This window comes from Jaculus jaculus, chromosome 1 (assembly GCF_020740685.1).
Source record: "Jaculus jaculus isolate mJacJac1 chromosome 1, mJacJac1.mat.Y.cur, whole genome shotgun sequence".
NCBI lineage: Eukaryota > Metazoa > Chordata > Mammalia > Rodentia > Dipodidae > Jaculus > Jaculus jaculus.
This window is the reverse complement of record NC_059102.1, coordinates 331566913-331582385: the sequence shown is the minus strand read 5'-3', so window position 1 is coordinate 331582385 and position 15473 is coordinate 331566913. Positions and strand designations below refer to the sequence as shown.

General features: G+C 43.0%; 1 protein-coding gene across 5 annotated transcripts in view; it reads right to left on the bottom strand.

Moving 5' to 3' along the window:
• Window positions 1-11178: 11178 nt before the first annotated feature.
• Window positions 11179-15473, bottom strand: part of Syt14 (synaptotagmin 14) — a 222330-nt gene continuing 218035 nt past the window's right edge. For 4 of the 5 annotated variants that reach the window (XM_045142202.1, XM_045142205.1, XM_045142204.1 and 1 more), the window contains 2 exons: window positions 13267-13323; window positions 11179-12055 (listed from right to left, as the gene is read on the bottom strand). In XM_045142202.1, the coding sequence (XP_044998137.1) occupies window positions 11742-12055; window positions 13267-13323 (371 nt within the window). In that variant the 3' untranslated portion in view covers window positions 11179-11741. The remainder of the gene's footprint in view (window positions 12056-13266; window positions 13324-15473) is intronic. The other variant, XM_045142203.1, reaches the window with a different exon arrangement.

The following is a 15473-nucleotide window of genomic DNA, read 5'->3' as shown; positions in this document are numbered from 1 at the left end:
TATTCAAAAGTTTGATAACTCAGATGAAATGGATCAATTCCTTTAGAGATACAATTATAAAAATTTGCACCAAAGAGGTGAATAGGGTGAACAGGCCTGCGGGCACTCAAAAGGGATAAACATAACATCAGGAAAAGAAAGCAACCAGCCCAAATGGCTTACCAGATAAATTTTACCAAACATTAAAAAGAGAAAATGGAGCCAGGCATGGTAGCACATGCCTTTAATCCCAGAAGAGGTAGGCAAAGGAGGCAGAGGTAGGAGGAGTGTTGTGAGTTCAAGGTCATCCTGAAACTACATAGTGAATTCCAGGTCAGCCTGGGCTAGTGCATGGCCCTACCTTGAAAAACAAAACAAAAACAAATAAACAAACAAAAAACAACAACAGAGAGAGACAGAGTCATATGAATTTGCCACACATTCTTCTGAAAAGCAGGCATGGAGGGAACCCTCTTTACCTAGTGTGAGACCCAACACAGAGACAGAAATGGTCATTAAAAAGGAGCAAATGACACTAGACTCAGACCCTGAGCAACGGGTCAGCACACTGATGGGGTCATGTGTACCAGGCAAGATGAGGTCCACACAGAAAATCTACCAGTGGAATCTTCCAGCAACCCTGCCAGTGATGCAGAAAAAGCATGTGACAAAGTCAATACCATTTAGATAAAACTCCTCAGCAGAGTAGTGTCTACATGCACAAGCACTGACCAAGTGGTGGAAATCATGGAAGACCTGGCATTGGAGGATGTCAGTGCTACTCACTTTGACCTTCAGGCATGACACAGTCCCTAGCCAGAACTTCTAGAAGCTGGCTCATTTCCACAGAGAAGGCAAACATGAGACTGGTGAGAGCAGTACTGAAGAGCCGAATGAGACTGACCATGAGACCCTGTCAGGACAAAGGATCGCTGAGACCACAGGGCAGGATAATGGGGGCTAGAAGGCATGGAAACTCTCACAGAGAGAAAGCAACTCACAGAGCAAGGGTACCCTTCATAAAAGGTGCTGGAGCCATCGGACTGTCACCTACAGAGGTAAGTAAACACAGGCACAGATTTTTACCTTCCAAAAACTCAACACAAATGAGAAAAGCAAAACTAAAACTTGTAGAACATAAGAGAAAACAAGCAAAGCTATGGATATAGTGATGAATTTTTAGATACAATAACAAAAGTACTACTTGTGAAAAAAATAGATACAGTGAACTTTATTAACATTTCTGCTGTGGGAAAGACACTGTTAAAAGAATGAAAGGATGAAATATTTGACAATACCCTGATTATACACTTGTGTCCAAATAATACAGAGAACTATTAGAATTTAACATTAAGAAAATAAAGAAAAGAATGGGCAGAGATCTGACAGATACCTACCAAGACACATATAAGCACCTGGATGTCTCACTGGCAAGAACTACGAACTACAAAAAAAGCAAAGAGATCCCACCTCCATGTCATGACCAGACTATCAGGGTTAAGCAGTGAGATCCCACCTCCACTGTTATGAGCAGACTAACAGGGTTAAGCAGTGAGATCCCACCTCCATGTCATGAACAGACTAACAGGGTTAAGCAGTGAGATCCCACCTACATGCCAAGAGCAGAAAAACAGGGTCAAGCAGTGAGATCCCACCATGTCATGAGAAGACTATCAGGGTTAAGTAGTGAGATCCCACCTCCACTGTTATGAGCAGTCTAACAGGGTTAAGCAGTGAGATCCCACCTCTTTGTCATGAGCAGACTAACAGAGTTAAGCAGTTATATCCCACTTCCATGCCACAAGATGCTAGCATCTACACCACCAGCAAACCAATGGCTGTTAAGGCAACAAACTGTAAGACTCTTCACAAAAATGCTGCAAACACTCTCAAGGTCAGCAGTTTTCCTCCCACAATGGCAAAATCTCTTTAACAGTACATTTCTCAGATACTAGCAACCACTAAACAACACAAAACTGCTATGTGTCCCTACTGTTGTGACATTTGATCATATAATATTTAGTATATTATACTTTTATAATGCATTATAATGCACCAACTAAAAATATTCTACACATTTACTGAGATCTTTTATTTTAAAGTTAGGAATAACTTCATTTTCAAATAAAAATACTATGGACTATGATGATTTTCTTTGGATAGAAAAATTTAATTATTATTTAGCATTCTGAAGATCAATGGAATTACAAACAATGTGCTGTGGAAATGTAACCTTACTTAAAATAATATGTTTTAGTTATAAATAAATCTCTTTCTAATTAATTGGTAACTTACCGATTTTCTAGTGGGCCAATTTTCTGCTGGAATTTCATACATCTCTTGTCATTTTCTGAACATAGTAAGTCATGACCCAGATAGAATTTTTTCAAGGTACTAACTAACTAATAAATCACCCCACATGAAGACACCATTTACAATTTAGGTGATTTTTTTTTTTTCTTTTTTTTTTGGTGAACACTAACAAGCAAATTTTGGAGGTGGGGAAGAAGGAACCCCTTGAACACGAAGAGACACAGTGCTTCCCCCTGTGGTTGGAGACAACGTTATGAACTCATCTGCTCTGGGCAGAGGTGTTTGTGTTTTCTTGGTGTTCTGTAGAAACAAGTAGCTACTGGTGGCCTACTCTCTATAGAAGGTAATGGAAAAACAGGGCTCTGGTTAGTTTGTGAAACTGAAGATTCACAGGCAATCACTGAACAGGTGATGTGGCCACTCCAATTTCTGCCATGTTAGAGCATCAGATGCTGGCACTGTCTTCTACACAGTTGGGTGTCATGAGTCTGCCTCGCTGGAGATAAAATGGACAAGGTAATGAACCATGACATGGGCTGAAACTTAAGGTTTTTGAGAAACAATGTACTTAAGTACTAGAAATCTGCAGACTACCGAAGCTGGTATTGTTAAACAGAAGTGCGATATCAAATACAGGAGAGAAATTACGGCAGAGCAAAGAGCTGGTTGTAGGGCAGGCTGTCCATGTCAGTGTTCCAGCTCAAGTCACTGCCATGGTAAAGCCACTCAGCTTCATTCTTCATTAATATGAGCTTCCAAGGAATTAAAAAAGTTTTTTTTTTTCTAACGACAGAGATATGAGAGAGAGAGAGAGAGAATTGGCACGCCAGGGCCTGCATCCACTGAAATCTAACTCTAGATGTGTGTGCCACCTTGTGCACGTGTGCAACCTTGCATGCTTGTGTCACCTTGTACATCTGGCTTATGTGGGATCTGGATGGTTGAACATGTCTCCTTAGGCTTTGCAAGCAAGCGCCTTAACTGCTAAGCCATCTCTCCAGCCCCCAAGGAATAATTTGAAAATGTTTGCCTGCTGTCTGTTTTCCAGGAAGACCAGATTTGACTTAAAAGAAAATATGACCCAAACATTTTGACAGCAATATTTTATAGCATATTTAAATGAGATTATTTTCAAACCCAATATTTTAACATATCCACTTGATATTTACTAATATAATTAACAGGATTTTACTTTGTGTAACAGTAATATTGACACTTACTTATCTGTGGTAAGAATTGAGGCTGAATTCTGTGCATCATTGGTAAGATGTTTATCCATTTCATTTGAGTACTAAATTGGGAACACAATTTTTACCATAAATGTGAAGAAAACTTTATAATGCACATAAAAATTTATTTTCTGGAAAACTGAACTTTCACGATCATCTTCTAGTGCAGTTTTACACTGTTTGAACATTGTACAAGGTTAGCAATTTCTTTCTGTCACAGTCATACAAAAGGTAAAAGGCACCATGACAATTGGTGGAGAGCAGAAATTAAACAGCAACACACAGCAGGTCTCAGGACACGACAGTGGATGGACGGTGGATGGACATCACTCCTGCTATAAAGTGGATGGTTTCACACACTCATCTGTTCACATTTCTGGCTGAATGCATATTAATGTGACAACACACTGTTGATGACCACACAACACATACTTTGTATCATTATGGTCCACTTATGGTTTAGACGCTAAACTTATTCACTGGTGATTATACTGGAGAAAGTTCAGACTAAAAGACAGATTAACCTCTGGTGGATTTCTTCTGGTTGGAGAGAATTTTGCTTGCAGAGCAGGTAACCCTCACGGCATTGCTAAACAAATTGTCAGAACAATAAAACTCTGTAGAAATGATTATTAAGGAAGCCCCTTGACTCAAAAATGAAAGAAATCCATAGGAAGGAAGGGTGAGGAAGGAGGAACACAAAGGAGTAAGGGAGGAATAAAGGGAAGCAGGGAATAGTGAATGAAAGACTCCATTGACTGAGTTTTTCCAGAAAAATTACATTATTTTTGAGAAGGAAAGCCCCAATGCCAGAGCACTGAGTAATGAGTTTCTTGAGCTAGAAAAAAGACTAGAGCCCAACATTTATCAACACGCTCCTAATTCATGCATCTGTTCTTTCTTGAGACTGTCACTGAACAGTAATATTTATACACTTTCTTATTTTGAAATTCGAGCCAGAGTTTAGCTCTCTTCTGAATCAGCTTCAAAGGTTTCTCAAGAACATTCTGCTGTATTATTTTCAGCACCAAACAAAGGTTACTCTAATAAAATTAGGCAGAAATGTGATAAATCAATTTTGTAAATAAGTGACTACAGTAGTTTCTCTCTTGGTAAACCAAGTGACATTGATATCAAATGCACCAGCACTAATTTCTAGCCATTCTTCAAGTAATGGTTAACACACACTTAAACACGGCATCATTTTTCTTTCTGCTAAAGCTGCCCAGCAAGTCTGCTAGAACGAAACCAAGCAGCACCACCACCACCCTTACGAGCAGCTTCCTGCTGTTCTTGGTGTTTATCTCAATCTGATATTTAGAGGCTTCATTAGATGTGGGCAGGCAGAGATAACGCCTGCTTAGAAACCCAAATTGGAGTCATTTCTTTGTTCTGAACTGGAGGGGGCAGGCAGGCTGAGCTAACCAGTCCTAATCCCAAACACAGGTTTAATCCTTCCAGGAATCAATTCTAGGAAAGCAGAACTCCTTCCTAGGGAGGGACTCGGGTTATTCACAGCATTTTTAAATGCATTCTCACAAAAAAATTCAAAATGAAGAGAAATTAGCAGCTAGAGGGAAGGAAGAAGGCTAAAAGGAGAGGATATGACACAACGGCCCCACAGTCATTTCCAGGAAGCCAGCCTCACTGCCACAGCTGGAACCATACTGGGGAACTTCAGGGTCCTGAGATAGCGAGGCTCAGTACGTTAGAGGTGTTCCTTGCACAGGGCTTACATAGAACTGTCAGCAACATTTGCGGGGGTCCTTGAGCAGCAGTGACAACACAGGTCCAGTCTTGAGGGCATAGAGGCTCAGTCATCACTGGAAGTTAGACCACCATTGGAGTTGAAGGTGAGCACCCCACCAGCTGACAGATGAAGACTTCTTCGGAGGCCCATGGCCATCGGCCCTCACCCAGTGCCAATGGCAAAGAGAAACCTCAGGAAAGGGAACACTTCTGTTCTCATTAAATGATATGATTGTACTTAACATTGTTAGATCTAGGGAAGTAATGACTAATAAAGTCTGAACATGTACACATACAATTTATAATCTATAAATCACAAATAACTATATGATTTAAAATTGCCTTTTCTGTATCAAATGCTGTATTTCATGCCATCTCTTGGGTTACTCATTCTAAACACCCTAACAAGGGAAATATAAACTGTAGCATCAGGCAGATCACACACGGTTTCCGGACAAGCAGAATAAAGATGAGCATGAAGATGGGCCTTAAAACAGCGACAGTGAGACATCAGACACGCTGAGGGCAGGAGTGACACCCGAACCTCAGCTACAGCCTCAGCAGACCCAACTGCAGGGGCCTCACACTGTTTAAGATGTGTGGCTGTCACCAACAGCAGTGAGCCTTGCATGGTGCTCTGCTCTTTTTTTTTTTTTTAATGTTTATTTATTTTTAAGGGACATAGAGAAAGAGAGAGAGAGAGAGAGAGAATGGGTATGCCAGGGCCTCTAGCCACTGCAAACCAACTCCAGGCACATATGCCACCTTGTGCATCTGGCTTACATGGGTACTGGGGAATCAAACCTGGGTCCTTTGGCTTTGCAAGCAAGTGCCTTAACCACTAAGCCATCTCTCCAGTCCTGCTCTGCTCTTTTTATGGTGGATGAGGGAGTGCCCTGTAGTCCTCACTGACCAGGAACGGGCACCACTGTCTGCAGATCTGACTCAGCCGGAGGACCTCACTGGGATCTATTAAAGAAACTGTCTTACAGAATGAATACAGCCAAGCAGTCCAAAGACAGAGCTGGACTAGTATGTGCTTTGGGCAATCATGACTCCAGTCTATCAAACCATCCCTTAAAAGGTTTATGTGACTCTTATGAATGGATCAAACATAGGGATATGTTGGTTTAATTCCATAACAATTCTATCTCAAACATTCAAATAGACTGTCATAAGTAGGCTGATCTCGGATCTTTGTAGAAAAAAAGAAAGCTTTCAAATGTATGTAAAATGTTACCTCAGAGAAGGAAGCATGACTGGCTACAGTGAGCTAGGGGGAAACACAAACCCCAGTGTACCTGTCTGTAGAATTTGTTTCATTTGTTGTTATGGGGAGCAGAGGTCCCCAGGATTCAGTTTCTACTGCTATTTGAAATATAGCATCCCAGAGAACAAGAGAACAATGGTGGTGACACATCAGAGCAGACATGATGGAGACGGGCTGCTTTATGAAGTCGGCTGAGGTTTGTCCGACGGCTGACAGCAACCACACTGGAGACAAGGACAAACAAGCTCTCTCTGTAGCAGACATGAAAGGCTCCACCTGCAATGGCTGCTGTACATCTGCTACAAGCCCGATTCACTTGGAACACCAACAGAGAATCCCACATAACACCTCCTCATGTTTCCTCTACACTGTCATTGTAAAGACTGCTTAGTGGGAAATAGATGAAAAAAATAAATGAAGGGAATGTCCAGGAATCATAAAATCACCCTAATAGATGTAATTTATTATACCAGGGAATATTTTATTATTTTTAAATGTACTTATTTGCATGTGTCCGTGTGAGTATGGGTACTGCAAAGGCCTTCTCATCTGGCTTTACGTAGGTATTGGGGAGTGAATCTAGGCCAGCAGGTTTGCAATCAAGCACCTTTGACCACTGAGCTCTCTTCCCCATTTCCTAAGGAGTTTCTTAAGAAGTGTGGGCTGAATACAAGTAAACAGGAACTCACAATTTTACTTATTTTTTCACTAAATGTCTTCCTTTCTTAAGGAAATGCAAGAAAAAGGAGTAAAGTGAACCTTATTCAACCTCTCCTTTATTTCCATTTACACTAGCAGGTTTAATCTATAGGCAACAAAACATGTTGCCACCTGTTGTATGTAATGAGCCCACTATGACAGCATTCCCCAGACAGGATTTCTGGGGAGCCCTAACCAGATCTAGATGATTTAGCGTCTCCCCAGATCAAGTGAACGGAATTCCTGGATGCGGTGCTCTGTAGTACAAGGTAAGCTCCACATCGTTCTGAAGCACACTGGAGCTCGGGAGCCACAACTCCATGTTTTGTTCTGACTGTGATGGGTACCTAACCTACTTCATTCTTTTGTCATAGCCCAGGTCCATCTTCTAGGAGGACTTTTGTGCACTCATGGTGTCCTCTTCTCCTAAACCTCACAGAGCTCTGCATGAGCTTCTCTCCTAATTATACCAGAATCCCAGCTCCACGGGGGAAAATGTCCATCCAACATACTACCTCTGCTCTGCAGTCCTGACAGGAGCACATGGCACAGAGTTGTTGTAGACATTAAACAAAGAAAACATAAATAAGATAAGACATAAACCATACTATTATTGATTGCTTCCAGAAAGAATTTAGTTCAATTCACTAGTACTGTGTGCTTCCTATGAGCAAAGGGGTCCATGAAGGGAACAAGACCAAGCATTCACTACCACCTAAGGGAAAGACAGCAGAAGGAATTCCTGGCACATGCTAGTAACTAACAGAAGAGACACAAGTCACCTTCAATGGGACAGCATGGGAAAGCAGCAGTCTTTCTTCTGAGCTGACTGCACCTAGAAAGACAGAGGCCAGAACACACTGCCTACCCACAGGTAGAAAGGTTCACAGACAATTAAAATACTCAAACTGGTCAAAAACAACAAAGTGATTAACATGCTTTCAGAATATGTGTGGCCCAATACAGGAAATGAATTCTACTGGTTTTAAAACAAAAATCTCCTACAGAGGATGACAGAGAAGTAACACTTAAGTCCTGAGAAGGAAAAACTCTAGCTGTCTTTTCTCTTTCCCACGCTCAGTTCTCTCTCTGCCATTCAGTTCCACTGGGCAGTATCACTGGTAAGTGCAATGTTATCTGCTTAATTATTTTTAATAATAGAGAAGGATGCCATTGCATTATGCACAGCATGGGTTTTAGAACATGCAACTGGTTCAAATCCTAGCCCTTACACACCTTACTTACTAGATGACTTTAGGAGGTTTTTTTTAGACTCCTCCATTCCTCATGATAAAGTGTTGATAATATGTATTCTCTGAGCATTTTAGTACTTTATAACTGTTAAAATTATCACATTGTAATTTTGGAGGGCACGTTAGGACACTTCACTGTGTGCCTCATCCGACACCCAGCTCAAACAGGCTGGTGATCATCACTTTGAGACCACTTCTTGCTGTGGGTCACAGATGGACTTGGACAGCTATCAGAGAGGAGCAGAACCTGAGAATGACAATGTCAATGTGAATTTCTCTGTGAGTCCTCTTGTCTATGGAGGTGAATGGCAACTTGGTACACGAACTTGTATCATTTCTATTCACATTTGAACACAAACCCTGAGAAGCCTGGCCAGTGACTACTGCTTCATACCATGTAACAGTCACATTTCTGACAGCACACCTGTCTTCTGTTCACCTGAAAACTGGGCATCACTGGGTATCCTCACCGAGAAGAGCAGCCTCCACTCTGTTTCCTCTTCCCTGGAGAACACGCTCACCCTGGAGTCACTGATTACTCCTAGTCCACTTGTGAGTGAGATGAAAGATGATGATGGAACAGCAAGGGACTGACTTCACACACACAGCCAGTCAAACCGCCTGACCAGGCCTGACACTGTAGCACAAGTCTATTCATGATGGCATTCAGATATTCTCTCACTGGTTTTTTTTCTTCCCTTAGATTGTGGTCCAATTTATTATTTCCTGTCAGTAAATACAACACTATTGAGAATTCACCAAATATTCAGTAATATAATATGCAAGTGGTTGCAGACAAAAGATGGCAAATACTGAGGCCCACAGTATGGAAGAAAGCTTCTGTGGTGATCTTCATAGAATCTCACTGGGGTTGAAATAGGTATCCTTTCCTGGCCAAGAACAATGACTTTGTGCAGCTACTGGAAGACTGCAGCTGCAGGCTAAAGCTGTGTAAGTGCCAGCCAGTGGCACACTGACCACCTCATCAGGTCATATACTTGGGGTTCTAGCAGAGAGCAGGCTCCTGCCAAGTTTCTGGGCTAACACCTGCACCCAGCAGTGGCCCTTCTGCTATAATTACTGAGCTATAACATGCTACCCTTTTAGCTTTTTTGGGAATTCAGGCACGCAAACAATATAGCAAGGCTGGATGCTCTTATGTTTTCAAATCAGTAGTGGGAAGTGGTTCCTTCAACCTTATTTGATCCTTTTTCATTTTCTTTTTCTTTCTTTCTTTTTTTTGTGGTTTTTTGAGGTAGGGGTCTCACTCTAGCCCAGGCTGACCTGGAATTCACTATGGAGTTTCAGGGTGGCCTCGAACTCTGGGCAATCCTCCTACCTCTGCCTCCGGAGTGCTGGGATTAAAGGCATGTGCCACCATGCCTGGCTTTATTCTTTTTACAGAAAATAAAGAAAAAGGATTTTTAAGGAGCATTTGTGTGCCAAGCCACAGTTAAAAAAAAAAAAGATATATATTATGTTGTTTATGGAGGAGAATGGTAGCAAACAGAACTAGATCAGAGATCACACCTGAAAATTACAGGGAAGAAAAATTAATCTATAATCTTGTGCAAATTTTATTAATTGTTTAGGGCAATTATCTTGTACATGGGCACACTATGTTATGTGTGTGGATGTAGGTAGGTATGTGTGCGCGCGTGCATACACACGTAACACACACACAATTTACAACATTTGAGGACTTGATAGCAGGGGTAGAGGGAGGGTCATTCCTGAAATTAAAAAAAAAAAATTGGCCAAGTTTCAGTCCATGTAAGATTTGATGCTTCTGCCATATTAGACACCCCGAGGCTCTGTCAGAGCCCACAAGGCACACAGCTCTGGTGAAGTCTCAGGAAAGGCACATCTAACAGGTAACAGGCTTTTTTTTTTTTTTTTTTTTTAATTTACAGCTTGTTAAAAACTGGAAGGTTCCAGTTGGCAACACAGGCAGCCGTCTTACAGGCAGGAGAGAGCCAGCTTCTGAGGAAAGCCCACCCCTTCACCTTTTGCCCCTCACTGTTGTTCAGTCATATACTCATGTTCTAACTCTATGGCCTCACTCACTTTGTCAAAAGACTCAGAAAAAGCTCACCAATGCAGTAACATAAGGGTGCTTTTTCTTCTCCCTGCAGTGCAATTCTGTAATGTTTGTTCAGCTGTCTCGCTCACAATGATCCTCCTGCCTCAGGCTCCCAAACGTTGGGATGACAAGTCTGAGCTGCCATCTTGGACTCTGTAACATACATTTTTAAATCTAATGCCCCCTTCCGTAGCTTTTCCTTATGATTTGGGTGTTCGAAAGGATAGGGTCTTCCGGCGCCAGCTTTGCCCCGTGACAGGTGCAGCTACAGCAGCGGCGAAACGCTGACCTGCAGCGGGGACGCGGCCGCTTTTCACACACAGTGCTCGTCCAGCGTGACTAAGTGAGAAGGAGCAAAGAGAAAACATTTTCATATACACAAAGTGTGTTCCAGAAAGCATATGCATAAAAGTATGCGAGCAGCAGAATTTTAAAAAGAGCTTGTAGTGCTCCTGACTGGAGTTCCTACGGCTGGAAGGGGCAGGCGAGGGCCTCGCCGTGGAGGCGGCGGCGCGCGGAGCTGCCCGCCCCGCTCTGACCGGAAGGCGCTGAAAGCCGAGCCGCCCCTCGTGCCGCCGCGCCTCGACGACCGCGCCCCCTGCCCCGCCGCGCACCTCCTCTCCTGGCCGTCCTGCGCGAAGCGCCGGGGCCTGGGTCTCTTTGGATCAGGAAAAGGCAGCAGGAGGGGAACAGGCCTGCCCTCAAGTCCTCCCCGAACCTCCGTCCCTCGGCCAGAGGCGCGGGGCGGGCCCCGTGGGCGCTCACCTCGCCGAGCTCCGGCCCGGGCGCACTTTGTGGACGATGCAGCTATGCTGAGGTAGCGAGTGCCGCGACTCAGGTCCCACACTGAAGTCTCCCAGCCTCCCGTGGCACTCTGAGGTAAAAGGACCTCCAAATCCAAAGCACTTTCCGAAACTTCTGGAGCCCTGGGTAACAGGCCGCGCGCGCTCACACGCTCGCTCGCTCGCACGCACGCACGCACGCACGCACGCACGCACGCACGCACAGTACCACAGACGCGCTACCACAGACTCAGCTGTCCCCGCTTGGGTGGGCACTGCGCGTTCTTCCTGCAGGACGCAAAGCCTCTGGACAGAGTGCTGACAGGTGTCTTCAGAGAAGGCTCGCTCGCGGTGACGGGGTGGGCTCAGGGGCCCACCTGCTCCTCAAGACTCGAGCAGCGCGTGCCACCTGCACACCTGCTGCCCTTTCGCCTCCTTCATCTCGGCCCAGTGGCTGAGCTCCTCTTCCCCAGAGCTGTTCAGCCCCAGGGAGATCCAGCCTATCATCTCCTTTCTCTTCATGCTGCGCTTGTGGTACACAGACAGTATGAGTGTCACGTCAGAAAGCTGAAACAGGGCCACCTGGAAAACAAAAGTCTCCTTGTACACTGGATCCGGCTGCCCTCTGCGGGTGGATGTCTTGCACTTGGACATCTCCTGGCCCATGGAGTTCAGCAGCGTGAGCTTAACATATGTATCTGCGGAAGAGAACCAACACGCCGCAGATATCGTTTTAAAACACTCTCAAATGACTTCCTGATGGTAAGTGCTAAGACAATTAAAGTGACACTTTACAAGGTTATGGTGTATACCATGTTTCATGGAAATTCAACTCATTCAATTTGGATGTAGATGCTTACAAAGTACATGCTAAGTAGGCCAAAATATTTTGGGATTAGCTTAACCTCACTACATCTACTCATAGAATTGAAAGGTATACCTCATAATCCTTCCTTCACCCTCCCAGCCCTCCCCATCCTTGCCCTCCCACCGCCTCCCCTGCCCATCACCCCCCCACACACCCATTTTGCTTCACTAAGCAGGACATCATAGCATTAATAGACACTCAGCAAGCTCAATTAGCCACGACACTAAAGCATTCCACTGTGTTTTCAGATAAGAATAAACAAACAAACAGAGATGAAGGCAGATGGAGAAGAAAGGAGGAAGACAAGGATGCGGGATGGCATTAAGACAGCTGAGAATGGGATGTGGAAAAGATCTCTGCATGGATGTGGCTTTATATATACTTAAACAGTTATGGGTCAAAATGAAGCCAAATGCATTCAGGGCTCAACGTTCAGCAAACCAAGTAAAACTTTCTCCTGATTTCATGCAAGAGTACATTTAATGTGCTTTTTTTTTTGTAGTTAAATACTATTGGGTTTCTTTTCACCATAATTTAATGTGAAATTTTAAGTATGACATTTTAACTATTTTTATGGATTTAAAAACATTGATGTGATGTTTAGTGTACAAAATGCGACACAACAGTAACTGCCTGACTGCACAGGAGACAAGTCCCCCTTGAAGATGTGTTCAAGTCCTTTCAACCATGCAAAGGACCTCAGCACGGTGATCCATCATGTGCATTTCAGTAGTCAATTCATTTCAAGGATATTGCAATAGTCTCATGAAATATCTATTTCTGTTGTATAAATCAAAATACAAACAAATGGAAAAATGAAAACTTTCATTTTAAAACATTTTGCTCATTTTGTTGATACTCTGAATCCATCATCCATAATCAGAGATAAACTCTACGTTAGTTTTACTGAAGATACCACAAATAATACATGTTTATTTTTTGGAAACCAACATGGTGGACAGTGTCACTGCTGGCAAGTTTTAGGGCATTTTGTTTTTGCATGAAAAAGACAACATCCAATCAGCCTCTACAGGAACTCACCTCGGATTATATAAACCTGTCCACCTATCAAGTGTTTTAGACAACAGAACAGTCCATCTGACAACAGGGGGTGGAAAGCAGTAAAAGAAATAATGACCAGATGTCAATCGTTGGGTGAAAGAGGGTCAAAGGTCAGAATTAAAGAGGAACACTGTGCACTGGAGTGGAAAAACACAAAACTTTAGCATTTTAATTCAGGTAGAGGATTGAACAAAAGGGGTGTTGGGTAAATTTCATGGAATGAAAAAATTTAACATCATTGTGTAATCTTAAACAAAAATTACACGGTTTTAAAAGGGGGACATATTTATAATGATCTCTTGGTCTAAAGCACATTGAACATATAGAAACATGCAATTTATCAGAAAAACTGAGTCAAAGTCATTATGGACTCACTATTGTTATTATGCTAAATTTTATCTTAGCCATGCAATACTCAGTACTTCAAAGTTTATAGTACTATTATAATAGAAATTAAGTGATGTAAAGTGAAATAGAACTTGAGAGCTGCTACTGTTTCTTTGAGTAAACGTGGGAGCACTCAGTCTACAACATGGTTCAGAGCTTAGGTATAGAAGAAGGACTATCATCGCACAGTTGCTTGAGGACAAGCTGACAGAACTGCCCTGTGTTGTGCCTCCTCAGTGTCCTACATGTCCTTTATACTTTCACATCACTATTGAAAAAGAAACGTGTGTTTACTTCCTAGTGCCTCCCCAGCTATCAGCCCTAATTGTCCCAGTGCTAAAGCTTTACCTCTAAAGTAAAGGTCTCTTCTCCCCAGGACGGACTTGATGCTGTGTGCACCAATCTTTCCTAATGGGATTCACTACAGAACCCTGCTCCCCTCGTTCCTTTTAAGGTTTCATTCCTGTTCTCTATTTCTATCTTCATATCATCTCATTCTGCTACCCTCTGGCATCTCCAATTAAGTATTTGCCATAAATTATTAAACTACCAGCTAATGTATGGAGCACAGCTGACAGCTTGTACTCAGTGTGGCACCAGCCAGTCCTGGGTTACACTGCCTATGAATCTGGACGTCTTAAGGCCAATTGGTCACAGCCCTACCACCTTTCATGTATAGTTCTGCACAGGAAGGGAGTGTGCATTCTTGTATGCTTGGATGGGGATAATCCCCAGTCTGCTCATTCTCAAAATGTTCTTTCCTCCCACTGTACCTTTCTTTGCAAAGAGAAAGTGGTAAAATGAATTCTGCCCTTCTTTCATGTAACCTGTGTCAGCTGAATCCCATAGTTACCCTGTGAGAGGCCCTACCTGAACTTTACCTAGGTAGAAGCAGATGGAGAGTGGGTAGGCCACCTGTCTAAGTGTAGAGATACAATTATGATTTTGGCCTTCAGACTTTTCATTCAGGAATAGATGCACTCTGAGGTATCTATAAGAAGCAGCTTTTCAACATTTCTTGGGGCAAACCAAACATATTTTTATGACTTTCCCCCTGTACTGAATAATGAACTTTTATGATGTTTATAAGCAAAGGTAAGGAAACTCAAGGGTAGAAGCAGTTTTCCCTGTTTTAATAATTGCTTGCTACCTACAGTAAAAGTCTGTATTGAGGAAATCTTTGGGAACTCCACTAGCAAATTAAAGCTGCTATTGTTCATATTTCCTTTCCTAAGGTGGCTCTGATCCCAGGATAGATCCAGCTCATAGACAGCTTCTCTGTACCCACAAACCTACTCTTACCCCCAGGAGCTGGGAGAGAGACAAGGAGGAGAGACAGCCATGGCAGAGAAGGGTGATGAGAGGACATGTCCTTCACGCTGCTGGTCCAGGGAATGGGACAGGCGGCTTTGCCTGTGAAGACGGCCGCAGTACCGGGAGGGGAATGTTTTTTTGTTTTTGTTTTTGTTTTTGTTTTCCTTCTCTGGTGCAGTTATGGAACCCAGGGCCTCGTGCATGTTCAGCATACCCTCTACCACTTAGGCACGCCCCTAACCCTAATGTGAAGGAATGCTTTCATCATAAGTTGTTAAGAGGAAAAGAAGGGAAAAAGCGAGAGGTAAAGACATTAGTTCACAGTACTGCAGACAGAGGACACAGCACCGATCTTCAGTGAATGACAGCTTATGTGCTCTGTCTCTGTCTGTGGGCTGCATTCTTTAACCCTTGTAACCTTTTCTGGATAAGCGATAATGCCTATGATAGGGATAATTTATCCTGAACACAGTATGAAAAATTAA